General features: G+C 34.3%; 1 protein-coding gene across 1 annotated transcript in view; it reads right to left on the bottom strand.

The window, feature by feature from the left end:
- Nucleotides 1-9,348: 9,348 nt before the first annotated feature.
- The window catches only part of LOC128247334 (dipeptidase 1-like), a 117,234-nt gene continuing 111,582 nt past the window's right edge, over nucleotides 9,349-15,000 (bottom strand). Inside the window, exon 10 of the mRNA XM_089353958.1 lies at nucleotides 9,349-9,712. Within this exon, the coding sequence (XP_089210084.1) occupies nucleotides 9,623-9,712 (90 nt within the window). The 3' untranslated portion in view covers nucleotides 9,349-9,622. The remainder of the gene's footprint in view (nucleotides 9,713-15,000) is intronic.

The raw sequence follows: 15,000 nt of genomic DNA, 5'->3' as shown, positions 1-15,000 counted from the left end.
TCAATTGATCCAAATTGATCAGTGTCCCACCCATGCCAGGTTCTTTAACTACCCTGTTTATGATGTAGCGCATGGGGTGGAGGTTGTCATGGATGCTCCGGCACGACGCACGTTTGCGCTTTGTCAACCAGTTTCTCGATTACAAGCGCCAACCTCTTGACTAGCTCCTTGGTCAAAATTTTCAAGTTAGCATTGAGTAGAATGATGGGCCTGAAGTTATCTATTACGCCCCCTTGTTTGGATCTAGCAGCGTTACAGCTCCCTCGGCTCCTCGGCTCACAAAACTGGGGATGTTCCCGTTTTGCTGCCAGTTACAGTACACTGCTGCCAAGACGTCTCCAAACAAGTCTAGTAAACAAGTTTAAAGTTAGTAGGGCAGACCATCCAAACCCGGCGGTTTGTCCCTCGCGCACTCTGCCATCGTGTTCCGTTCGTCCGCCGCTCTCATGACGCCTTCGCAACACTCTGCCTCTCTTGCCGAGAGTCGTGTCATGCTATGCAGGTGGGCATTGAAGTCCACCCTGCGTTTTCGCTCGCCACGTCCCGAAAAGTCGGGCAAAGTGCAGCTGAAAGGCCTCACACATTCTACTAGGCTCGAGTAATTTGTGCCCCTGTTATATAATTTATATGCGTAAAAAACTTCAGAAGACATAAACATTTTTATAATATACTAGCAGTATAACCCGACGTTGCCCAGGTGTGACTTATTACGCCATCTACGATAAATCTTGCTAGGTGAAAATCAACTAAAAAAGAAAGCTTTACAATGAAAAAACCCTTATGATGTAAATATGTTCATAATTCAAAAGACGAAATTAATAGGGAAAGTCTGAAGGCTGTTTTGTGTAACATTATTAAGTGTACGTAAATTTCATCCGTCTAATTGGTTATACAAATGCTTGTGCAAAACAACTTTTTGCGCTGCCTTGATTATACATAGCAGGGTAATTCCTTTTCGCAGGAGGTAGGACGGCAATTTCTGATGAAGCAATTGTTGGCGATCTGTTGCTACACAGTTCTGCCAGAATTCTATCAGATTGGGCAGTAGATGATGATGCACCGTTTTGCATTATGTTCAAAGTAACTTCTGGAATGTGGTGAATTACAGCAGTCTGTTGCTGTCTTTTTAAACCGTTTGGTTTCTTTCCCCAGCAAGCTCTCTTGTTTGGAGGCATAATCTATGTACATATTAAACAGAACAACAAAAGTTATAACAGATGGGAGGGTCGGTAGTTTTCACATTTCGGTGATTTTTCCCTAAAACCGTAACCCTGACCCAAAAACCGTAACCCTAACACCCTAGTGAAAATCGTGCGGGTGTTAATCTGAATAATAATAATAATAATAATGACCTCTGCAGATCAAACTCCCAACCCACAACTAGGTCTTAAGTGTATATATATATGGGCAACACACACACACACACACTAAATAAAAAAAAATGACAGGTATTTGTATGTATGTGTGTATTAATGTGTATTCTGTGTCTGTATATGGTAGTAAGTAAATGCGTTTTAAGAAACATATTTTAAAAATTCAGTTTGTAAGGAATAAATGTTTGACTGTCGATCGTATTTGAAAGAGAATGACAGATATTTGTATGTATGAGTGTGTGAGTTCAAATTCCGCCGAAGTTGACTTTGCCTTTCATCCTTTCGGGGTCTAAAAAATAAGTACCAGTTGAACACCGGGGTCAATATAATCGACTATTCTCCACCTGCCCGAAGCCGCCGTTGTGGGAAAAATTTAAAATAATAATAATAATTAATAAATAATAATAATAATAACCTCTGCCTATCAAACTCCCAACCCACAACTAAGTCTTAAGTGTATATATATATGGGCAACACACACACTAAATAAAAAAGATGTTAGTAAGTAAAAGTGTTTTAAAAAAGATTGTTAAATTTTCAGATTAACACCCGTACGATTTTCACTATAGTGTTAGGGTTAGTGTTTGTTAGGGTTAGGTAGGTAATGATGCGGGTGTTAATCTCAAGATTTACGAAAAGATTTTCAAAAAAACTCACAGTTTGTAGGGAATAAATGTTTGTTGATCGTATTTGAAAAAGATGTCTCGCTGGTAAATGACGGTGTTAGAAATGGAAAGTAAACTTATAATTCCCGCCAATTAGAATGAGGTCATTGGTAACCATAGGTACATATATATGTGTGTATTTACGTATGATTGGCAGTGTGTACGTTTATTTGACTCTCACTCTCCTTCATTTCTTTGTCTTTTTTCTTGGATCGTTGGTAAACGTTCATAAGAGAAAGTAGCAATTGAAACGATGTGTAAGAGGAATAGAAATAGTTAATTTTAGAGGGGCAAAGTAATTTTGTATGTAGTTTTAGTATCTGTCATTACAGTATCGAAATGTGATTGTTTCAGTTTTGATCTTTTTGTATTTGTTGTTGGATTGATCGTAAAGGTTCATAAGAGAAAGTAGGAGTTGAAAGGATTTGTATTAGAAAGAGGAAATTAGATTTTATTAGGGAGAAAATGTTTACTGCTGTAGTTTTATGGATTTTATTCATTATTAGGACATTTTGGGAATGAAAAAATGACGCAGTGACCTAACAAATTGTATTTAGAATAGTAATTGCGATTGTTTAATCGAAGAAATTTGGAATTGTGTAAATGTATGAATTTTAAACATACACACACACAGAGAAAATTTGCCTTTTATAGTATAGATATGAGTCTATAACAATTTATACACGGAGATAATACCACTATGTAGACATCTTACATGCTGAGAAGGGTAGTCACATTCCAAGCCACGAAAAAGCATTCTTATTTATGGCACAATGATTGTAAGCGAGCAGGACACTTGAAAGAATAAATATCTTAGTTAACTCTATACCCCGGATTTTCACCATTAATAAGCAAATAAATCAATTAATTAGTTAATTAATCGATGGATTAACCATCCGTAGCTCGTCAGTAGAGTCGCTGGAAAATATACAATTATGAAACTCAAATACGTACCGAAAACACAAAGTCAACCCGTGCGTATTTAGTTCCATCTTTATACATCAAGAATTCAAATCGAATTACCTCAACCAACGTGCCGAGCCAGAATAGTACAGCAGTGAATAAATTCAACCGTGAATTAACTGGCCCAAGAATTGAAATATTTAAATATATAAATACAAAGGTAAAAATTATTTAATATAATAATTTAAACCAGTGGTCTGCATTCGCAGAAAGCATAAATATTTTTATAATATATATGAGTGTATAAAACTTTTTATACGCCGGGAGAAGACCACTATGTGAACTTCTTACATGCTGAAAAGAGCAGTCAGACACCCAAGCCACGTAAACGGCATGTAAGAAGTCCACATAGTGGTCTTCTCTCCGTGTATCAATTTTTATACATTCATGAATATCGCGATACAAAATAACGTACAATGCTTTGTAACAAACTAATGAAAAATGAGTACAAAATGCACATTATAGAGTTTACGGTTCCTTCGAATTGAATGTTTAATTCGGGATTCGGGATTCAGACTGCTGCAGTTTTCAGTTGAGTACTCATACAGGTTGTGTAACCGTTAATGTGTATCAGCGTGTGTGGAAGGGTGTTTTTATTTGTATTCGCTTGATTCTGTCTGTGTATTGTTCTGGTTTTACATGTGTCGGCTGACTTGTATTTTCTCACATTATTTGTTGCTGAGGACTCTGCTTCTTTGATTTTGTTAAGTTGTTTTTGTAAAATTTTTCAAGAAAAATATTTTTGCGAGCGCGCGAGCGAGCGCGTGTGTGTGTGTGTGTGTGTGGTCAAGCTTTCTACATTTCTTGGTGTTGTGCTGTATAGACACAGGTACATGGGAACGATTATTTTTTATACTGATCTTGAATTTTGTTTTTATTTATTAGCCAAAAAACAAATAAGAGACGAAACCATGACATCAGAGTGTTGAAAACTTTGCAGGAAGCGTTACAAAACTAGGGGAAAAAGCATTTGGAGCAAAGTAACAAAGTAGTGCATCAAGTGGCGCGGGACAGTTTCCAAGAGGTTTTTTAGAGAGAAATGTGACAAGATTTATTAAAAGTGCCAAATTTGCTTTAAAACATTTCTGTTGCCTTTTAGTGAGCCAGTGTTCTACCATACATACATACATACATACATACATACATACATACATACATACATACATACATACATACATGCATACATACATACATGCATACATACATACATACCTTCTTATATACATACATACATACATACATACATACATACATACACTCTACTGAGAATCTCCCTTAAAGTAGATGAGTTTCAAAATCCTAACAAAATATTCTTTGCTTCACGTAAGACATGTATATTAATGTTTCTTATAGATTGTCCCCATACGGACAATTTAAATAATAAAAAAAGCTTAGTCTTAGCAATGCAATCAAAACTAAAAATTGCAGTGTGGATATAATCAAATTTTATTGAAGAATTTATAACATATTTTTATTTCAGTATTATAAATGTTTTCCTCCTTTCTTTACTCTTTGTTCAAGAAGTTACCTTCATGTGTGGGGGGTGCGTGTGTGTGCGTGCGTGTGTAATGCATATGTACGTTGTACATATCGATAGATATTCATAAAATTATATTACGATTAACAACCAAAAATAGTATTCGATAGTAATCAAGATGAGCGTAAAGAAAGTGATACGGGCGTCTGAGTAACATAATTAAAATTAGGAGTTATGGGCTAAGGAAGATGAAAAATTGAATGGATAAGGGGCCAGGTGTAGTGTGAATATGAATAACTACTTGATATTCGTATATTGCTGGGGGCTCGAAGCATAAAATATGTTTCATATCACAGTATATACTAATTACATTCTGCATTGGAATTTTTTTCCACTCTAAACCTCAAGTATTCTTGAGCAACTGCAATAACAAAGCATTGATGGGTATAATTTCATTCCTTCTGGTTACTTTATTCACTAATTACAATATCATTTGTGTAATATATTAACAACGCTTCGTTAGCGTTAGTTTCGTAGTGGTATTTTTATCTGACACTGATTCGGATGAGACTGCCAAACAGATTTCTTTTTTAATATAACGCCTCACGCATGTACATCCCTATATTGTACGTGTGAAAGTAAATATCATACGTAACTTGTGAGTAACAGTGAGAAGTAGGGTATTTTCTTGAGACAATTACCCAGAAATATCAACTAACTTGGATTGCACTCACTAAATATAAAGTATTCTATTCTTGATGCATTTAACTTTTTGTTTAATAATCAAGAATGTAGAGACGTACACTATGCACCGCTCTTGTAAGGATAACTGGATCAAAATTTTGAACATGACTTCGTTTGTATTTTCATTGCATTTCATAAGAAGGTAAATATTTTTACTCACTTTATGAGTGCACTATACGCGAAGGGTAAGGGCATAATTGTTAGGTAACAAGCTTTCACGAAACTAAAACTCAATCAGTTAGATTTAGATATCTATTAGATTCAGAATGTTAGTTTTGTTTAACTTCTATAAGGAATAAATATTTCACAATAATTACGGAAGTTACCTACAATCTTAACTAGCTTTGCTTTGGGTCAATACTTTCAGAATATCGAATTATATGTACAACATATATGTATAGTTATGTAAGCTTACATTTACATAAACCTCTTTCATTTCTACATGAACGGGGATGTGTTGAATAAGACATAAGTTCTCATAGAGAACATGTCTTATTCAACACGCGTACACGCACGTGTGTGAGTGCATGTGAGGACGTGTACGAGTTGCGCGCATAAATGCATGAGTATCAATAAACATCTACACATTTGTTATGTCTGGCAGGTTTTATCTAAGTATGTGTATATGAAAACGTATGTTTGCTTGTGAGTGTGCGGGTAGTGTGTGTGTGTGTGTGTGTGTGTGTGTGTGTGTGTGTGTGTGTGTGTGTGTGTGTGTGTGTGTGTGTGTGTGTGTTAATAAGTGTGTCTGTGAATCTATATGATTCTTTTCAACTCTAGGCACAAGGCCTGAAATTTGTGGGGAGGGGGTCAGTCGATTAGTCGACCCCAGTACGCAACTGTTACTTAATTTATCGACCCCGAAAGGATGAAAGGCAAAGTCGACCTCAGCGGAATTTGAACTCAGAGCGTAAAGACAGACGAAACACCGGCATGCTAACGTTTCTGCGAGCTCACCGCCTTCAGTCTATATGATATTCCAGCATCAATGTACGTGTGCATGCTTCGTGTAAATACCTTCACCCTTCGACCGTTCCTCTCGATCCAATAACTTTTCCGTGTGTGGAGGAGCATACCTATGTGCAATTATACTCTTGCACGGCCGATATAAACGTGGAACTTTCTTTATGCGTGAATAGCAATGGGATTATGTGTGTATGCATGTAGGTCCGTCTACTCTTTAAGATTCTGCTTTACTTATATGCTAGTTTAATTATAGTACTTACCTTGTTAGTGTACCGACAAAGCAAAGTGAGCTGGCGTGTGATGGTTATCTTTTCGGTCAATCTTTCCAATTATCCAAAAAGAATTAACAAGACACAAACAAATTTTGAAAGGTTATGACCTTCTATGAACTTTAATTGTTAATAAAGAATACAATGTTTTGAATGACACAACAATGCACAATAATACAAACAATGAACTATAATAACTGTTGTAATTTAATCCTCCATGGTCTGATATGATATTTCGGAATAAAAATTCCTTCTTCAGATATCCCTAGGAATTGATAGAGTCGCTAACACTCATGCGGATCGATTAACAGAAATTTAGAATTACGTATAGACATAACTACCGCATTAACACATTATAGTCACTGCGTTAGCTCACCGCTAATTTGGTATGGCAATATAAACCCTAATTATACATAGCTGGAGTCATACTACTTACTATATGCCTATTTTAATTTTTATTCAATCTTAATTTTGGTGTATATTTACAGTCTAAGAACCGAAATCACTGATCAAATCTTAATATACCTAACATAGATTGCACAATAAAGAAAGGGTGAAGTGAAACTGCAACAGTAAAAATGTTTAATAACATGATACAGGTATTTAATAAAATGAATATGTTTTACCTTTTTACACACCATGTATCGATTCTAATTTGTATAACGGCTTCACTTGGCCTGAATGAAGTCTGAAATTATATATATATATATATATATATATATATATATATATATATATATGCATATATACACAATGTATATATGCATACATATATATGTACATATATATATACACAGACACACACACACACACACACACACACACACATATATATATGTGTATATATAAGATCTCGTTGAATTAGGTACTTAAACTGCGGCACCTTGGTAGGTCATTGTAATACGCACACCCAACCAATATCAATTGAATATTGAATATCAAAAATCTGTGCAGGAGTGTTTGCGCCTAATATTCCTGCCGTGTGTCCAGACAACGCAACCCAGCTAAGTGAAGATATCCGCCCTTGATGATACAGGCATGTATTTTATGTAAATGTACTTTCTTTAGTACTTTCTTTAGTATCTCCGAAGTGTAGATTCTAAAGGTAGGTGAATAAAATATAAATGGGTAACGAAGATGTACATGTGTCAATTCATTACGGCCGCTTCAAGCAACTCCTTTAATAGATTAAAGAAAGTATTACATCATTTGACAGAAACCGTTCTCGTTAGATGAGCGCATAGACTTCAAGCATAAGGAATATAACCACTGCTTTAACATTTTCTCATCAATAATGGAACTCAAAATATTTACATTGTTTCTGTTAAAGCAGTGGTTGTATCCTTTATGCTTGAAGTAAATGCGCTCATCTGACGAGAACATTTTTCTTTCAAATGATGTAATGATTCAATTAAAGTAATTACTTGAAATTACTTGAATTGATTGACACCTGTACAACTTCGTTACTCATGTTTATATATATATATATATATATATATATATATATATATATATATATATACGGAAGTTACTGCCGTGTATGTATATGTCTGTGTATGTGCATGTGCCTCTCTCCCAGAGAGTGAGAGGGGGATATATATATATATATATATATATATATATATATATATATATATATATATATATATATATATATATATATATATATATATATATATATATATATATATAGATAGATAGATAGATAGATAGATATAGATATAATTTAATTATGTAAGGTATAACATAGAGGTGTTTAAACCCTCTAAGGGATAGACGTGTCCAAAGGCACTCCTGGTAATTACCTCAGTAAGTATGGCTCTTAGTATAAAGCATACGGCAGCAGGTAATTAAAAAGGTTAACCGTAATTTAATGTATATATAGACGATAAGATAATGGAGGAAACACAATAATGCGAAGTGTGTCTTTGGTGCTAAAAAGCCATTATTTAATTCGTTAACTAATTAAATAATGGCTTTTTAGCACCAAAGACACACATCTCATTTTGGTTTTCCTCCATTTTCTTATCGTCTATATATATATATATATATATATATATATATATATATATATATATATAATAGATAGATAGATAGATTAGATCAAATTGTTTTGAGTTATACATATAACTCACAATAAATGCGTTGAATGTACATCTTTCGTTTGTCTACTCACCTGCATATATATATATATATATATATATATATATATATATATATATATATATAAACAATATATGTATATATATATATATAAGTATATATATTCATATATGCGTGTATATATATACATCTATTACATATGTATAAATATATACATATATATACATCATATCGCAATATGTGCGTGTGTAGATAGATAGATCGACAGACAGACAGACAAGAAGATAGATAAGGAGTGAGAGACAGAGACAGAAACAGACAGAAAAGAGAGTGTGAGAGACAGAGAGGGATTTATAGTAGATATCATGTGAATCGCCATTTCCTTGCTTTTTTCCGCTCTTTTAAAGCCTAGCCAGGCTCATGGGCCCGGTTTCCCGATTTCTATGGCGTATGTGTTCCCCAGATGGACGGGGCGCCAGTCCATCGCAGCGCTACTCAAGAGACAGTAAGAAAGAGCGACAGAAAGTTGAGGCGAAAGAGTACAAGAGGGGTCGCCACCACCCCCTTGCGGAGCGTTGTAGAGCTTTAGGTGTTTTCGCTCAATAAACACATACATCACCCGGTCTGGGAATTGAAACCGCGATCCTCCGACCGCGAGTCCACTGCCCTAACCACTGGGCCATTGCGCCTCCCCATTTCCCTGCTAGCTAATAAAAATTAGGAAGAATATTTTATTAAAGTTCACTTTCCAGTTATTTTGATTCAAGATTGAATTCATTGGAATACGATTTAATGTTACCGATGAGTTTATTCGATGAAGTATAAATGGTTAAATATGTGGGTTTCTCTGTTTTACTTCAAATATTTGCCTTATATCTTATAGTTAACGATCACGTATTACCAAGAAGTGAAGACGTATTAATGAAGCGTTAATTTGTAATTTTAATTATTGGACGTGGCTGTAGTTTATAATTGTTATAACTGTATATTAAAATAGGAATTAGACTTTAAAATTAATATCTTTAACTGCTGATGTAGTTTAAACAAAAATCTGGAACATTATTAAAACTTCGTGGAGCAATTTTTGTTTACTCGTTCATCTGCAGGAATCGTGTCCTCATTTGGAGCCTCGTTTTTCATGTTGTCACGTACCTGGAAAAATAAATAATAAACGTATATAAGATTATATCTGTGTGTATGTATGCACGTATTCTATGTATGTACAGACACCCTTCGGTCATGAATGACCATGAGTTTGCACCTAGAAAGTTCTTCTCCGAGGCACAAATCTGGGCAAGGTTGTTTATAGAAGACCAGCAGTCACCCATGCATACCATGCCACCCCTCTTCACGCCACTGATGTTATCCAACGGAAAGGCAAAGGCCGACACAGCTTGGCACCAGCGAAGTCACAAGTCATTTCTATAGCTGAGTGAACTGGAGCAACGTAAAATAAAGTCTTGCTCAAGAACACAATACACAGTCCGGTCTTAGAATTGAACTCACAAACTGGTGATGATTATGAGCCCGACGATCTAACCACTCAGCCATGCGTTTTGAACCCCACCCAAAAGAAACAAAAACAATGTTGTCTTCTAAACAAAAATCGCTCAAAAAACATGTTTTGTATAAATGAACAAGCTGTTTGTACATTCACAAAATTTTATTTCACAAGTTCGAGAAAGGAACGAAATCGCTAATAATAATGAAGAAATGAAAAGAATTTTATTTCCAAAATTCTGACGACTTTTCTGTCAATATATATCTATATATATATATTCCTGCTTAACACAAACTTTTAACCCTTTTTTAAAACCTAACAAAACTCTCAACTCTCATGCATCCTTATTTTTCCTACCAATTTATACATGAACTACTATTGAACTACAAAAGCTCAAAGACAATATAATGTATGGGTATATTTATTTTTTTATATATTATTGTTTTTTTTTTATATATTATTGTTTTATATGTTATTTTCTTCATTTTGTACTTCTTTGTAAAAAAACATTTTCATTCTCCTTCTTCTTGATAATTTGCTTTTTCGCAATGAAAACCGGTTAGAAAAAATCTTTATTAAAATATGCTTCCAGTTCAGCATTCTAGCTTTTTTCATTTTCCTATATATATTTATATATATATATATACGTATGTATGTGTATATGTTCATGTGTGCATATATATATATATATATTAAAAATGATGTATCAGAATATATATATGTGCCTTCATGTATATATATATATATATATATATATATATATATATATATATATATATATATATATATATATATATATATATATATATATTATTATATATAGGGACAAAATCCAAAATTTTAAAAAATAAGAAATGAGATAATTATTAAAAATTGGTTATTTTCCCTAAAACTATATATTATATATATATATATATATATATATATATATATATATATATATATATCAGCGTTCATGAAATAGAATTTTTATAAGTGACATTAAGAACATGTATTACCCACATTCGACATTAAGATGTGTTACTCCCAAAGCAAGCAAAACAAAATATACATTTAATAATTTAAATAATTTCACTAAATTATACATAGGGTCTAATTAGTCTTTAGAATAGTAGCAAGAATATTTATGTATACATGTTCTTATACATGTGTGTGTGTATACATTCATATTCACACACATATATACACCAACATGCATAAATATATGCACGCACACCCACATACATACATATATACATACATATATATACGTAGGTATGTATATATATTTATATGTGTGTGTGTGTGTGTGTGTGTGTGTATGTGTGTGTATACACACACATACATAAATGTGTGTGTGTGTGTGTGTCATTATTCAGCTTTATTTCAAGATTTCTTGCCAATAGAGAAAGAGCCGGTTTCTATGTATATATGTATGTATGTATGTATGTATGTATGTATGTATATATATTTCAATAATGCGAAGTATATGAATTCTAGTAATTAATTAAAACCCTAAAACAGTGAATGCTGTTCATTGCAAGTAATTAATATATAGAAATTTCCCTCTTAGGAAGTAAAGAAGAGAAAATTCCTCGCAGCAATTGTGAGACACTCTAAAAAAAAAAGCTTTAAAAAATAAGAAATGAGATAATTATTAAAAATTAAGAATAAATCTCTCAATTTAAAAGCATTCTGATCATTCAGTCTATATATATGAGTATGTGCCTATGTATATATATAAATACTTGTATATCTGGGTGTGCGTGTGCCAAACCGCCGCTAAATACGCCGGCCCGGTCATCTATAACCGACTGTTGACTGGCTGTGCAACAGGGAGACATAGCGTTTATCTGTCTGCCTCTAATATGACCATCTTGGTTGTTTATGACCATATTCACTGACATCTCCTTAACGGGGTGATCGAGTGAGGTGTGTGTGTATGTCTATATGTGTGTTCATGTCAACATGTGTATATCTATCTTTCTTCATTTTATGTTTTAATTCGTTTCCTTTGTCATGTTTTATTCTCTATCTTTTATTACTTTACCTTATGCTATGCATTCACTGTGAACAATAGCTAGATCCCACTACCGGTGATAACGGGCCGCCACAACATAGGCGTGATTGTGGTAAGACGCTTGCTTCCCAACCACATGGTTCTGGGTTCAATCCTACTGCGTGGCATCTTGGACAAGTAGCTTCTACTATAGACTCGGGTCGACCAAAGCCTTGTGAGTAGATTTGGTACGCGGAAACTAAAAGAAGCCCGTCGTATATATATATAGATAGATAAATACATAGATATATGTTTGTGCGTCTGTTTCCCCCTCCCCCCGCCACTATCGCTTGACAACCAATGTTGGTGCGTTTACGTCTCTCCGGCAAAAGAGACCGGTAGAATAATTACTAGATTTACAATGAATAAGTACTGGGTTCGAATTGTTCAACTAAAGGCGGTGCTCCAGCATAGCCGCAGTTAAAAGTCTAATACAAGTAAAAGAATAAAAGAATATGTAGCAAAGTATCGTATTTCAACGAGGACACCTGACGAGACACAGCCTACATTGATGGATGCAACACAACCAGCTGTGCAACATCCCACTCGTAAGGAACAGATGCAGGACGTGTCTAAACGATCCTTGTGTTGAATAAAGATTCTTGCTAACTCCATTTTTCGTTTCCATCATTCATTATAAATTCAACGAACACTACAGAATTCCTGACGGTGGCTGACATCAGGTAGCCTGAACGGTGAAAGTGCGGTGTAGGATCGAGATTCACTGATGATTTTAAAAGGTTGGTGTAGAAGGTTTTGCATACCTTTCCTATCTCCCCTTTGTTTGTCACCGTGAGCCCATCTGTCTTCTTAAACTCCATTGCCTCTCACCTCTAGAGTGTCAGCCCTTTCCTGCATCTTTTTAAACTTTTCTTTTCTTCTTCAATCTGCATCGATTACTTCGGTCTATAATCTTTGAAGTTATTTCTTAGATGTTGTCTGATCGCTTAGCAAAGAATGGAATATTCGAAGCGATCTGTCATGTTCTTCACTGTTTCCCGTTTTTCTTACATTTTCTTTGTCTCTTCCGAGATTCATCCGCCAGGCTCCCGCTGGCTTGTGGTTTTTGCTTTCCATAGGCAGCTTTCAATTCCCTAGACTAGCAAATTGTGTTGTCATTGAGCTACTCATGTTGACTCCAAATTTCCTTCTTCATACCTTCTGTAACTGTTTCACATCAAAGGCATTGACGAGTTGATTCTTCATTCAGATACGCAGAGCCTTTTTCTCCTTGATTTCACTTATCACGATCTTTACCCGCAGCAAGCGATGATTACAGCTCGTGATGAATGGCGCTACTACTCAGATTTCCAGCAGAATGTAGTCACTTTCATTTTTTTGCTGAATATTTGGGGCTATCCAGGTCCATCTCCTTCCAGTTTGCTTCTTGTTTAGGCCGTGGTAACCAAACTTTCTCCACTTTTGTTTCTCTTTCATTATCCAAACTTAATAACATATTTCTCTCCCTTTCGTCTTTTTTCTAATCTTTGCGTTGAAATCTCCTATCACTATGGTGTAAATGAATTTGTGAGCTCGCGCTTTCTCTAGTTTTTGGTTGAATTCTTCCACTTTGTCGTCTTCGCTCTTATTTATGGGAGCCTAGGTCTGGATGATCTTCAGAGTGGTATTTCTTGAGAGACAAATGTATAGCACTCCAATGCATGATGAAGGCATTTGGCAAGAAACAATTTTCGAAGCCTATTCTTGCTTATAATGAACCCGATGCCACTTGTTACTTACGCACCTTCCAACTTTCCCAGTTTCCCGACGCTTCCATCTGCCCGTCTTTTTTTTATCAAATTGCACAAATCTCCGCTATTAAATCTACACATTCTATTGTCAATGGATTATTATAATAAGATTTATTGCAGTCCTCCTTATAATAAGATTTATTACAGTCCTCATTTTTATTACAATATCTAATGCTATGCAAATGTCCCGCTTCTTTAAGAACAACATTATTATATTCTACATTATTATTAAAGATTTCCTCATTAGAAGATAGATATGAAAAACGCCTCGAAATATTATTAACTAAAGTTCGTGTAATTGCTTTAGGATAATTACTATTCAAGTTAATATATTTCAAATTATTGTTAGGTTTATGCTATGGAATATATTGGCCAGTAACAAGGTTCAGATTAACATATAAGTAATTAACAAAATTATGTTCATTTTCAATAGAAATAGATAAACCGAACCTTTAAAATATCTATGGATTTTTTCGCATATTGGTCCGATTTCCTCTTTGATAGACTATCAATCAAAAATAGCGCATCATCTCTATAAACTTCACATTTAATATCTCTAAATTCATTATGAAAATGGAAAATGCAGGAGTGGCTACGTGATAAGTAGCTTGCTTGCCAATAACTTGGTTCCAGTTTCAGTCTCACTTGTTTTCAGTGTAAATCTTCATATATAAGTATATATCATTAAAGTTCATACTCTAATGTCACAATGAGAAAGAGAGGAGAGTCCGCGTAATCATTTTCGCTGGTTTCTCCTGGAAAGACATTTAAAAACTCTGAGAGTTCATAATCGAAGTTGATATATAAGGGGTTTGAGAATTAACCCTTAGAACTTTTAAGTGCCTACATAGGATTTTTATTTACCTGTCCAGGATAAACCTCTCTAAAAGGCTTCTCGCATCCTTTTTTTCTCTTTTATAATCTATTAAAGTATGGACTTTCAGGATATATATATATCTATGAAGCTTTATTATGAAATCTCACTTTACTGACATTCCTGTTTTTCTGCTTAACTTATATTTTTATTCTAACTAGGTTTTTATTCTAGCTAAATTTTTATTGTTTTAGGCAAAATAAATTTTTGTCTTTATACTGAATAGTTTGTAAATTTCTTGTATTGTGAGTAGAGGTTTGTTATTTTGAATAGTAT

Source organism: Octopus bimaculoides, chromosome 1 (assembly GCF_046866305.1).
Source record: "Octopus bimaculoides isolate indiv1 chromosome 1, ASM4686630v1, whole genome shotgun sequence".
Taxonomy (NCBI): Eukaryota; Metazoa; Mollusca; class Cephalopoda; order Octopoda; family Octopodidae; genus Octopus; species Octopus bimaculoides.
Note: the sequence above shows the minus strand (reverse complement) of the source record. Positions and strands in the feature narration are given on the sequence as shown.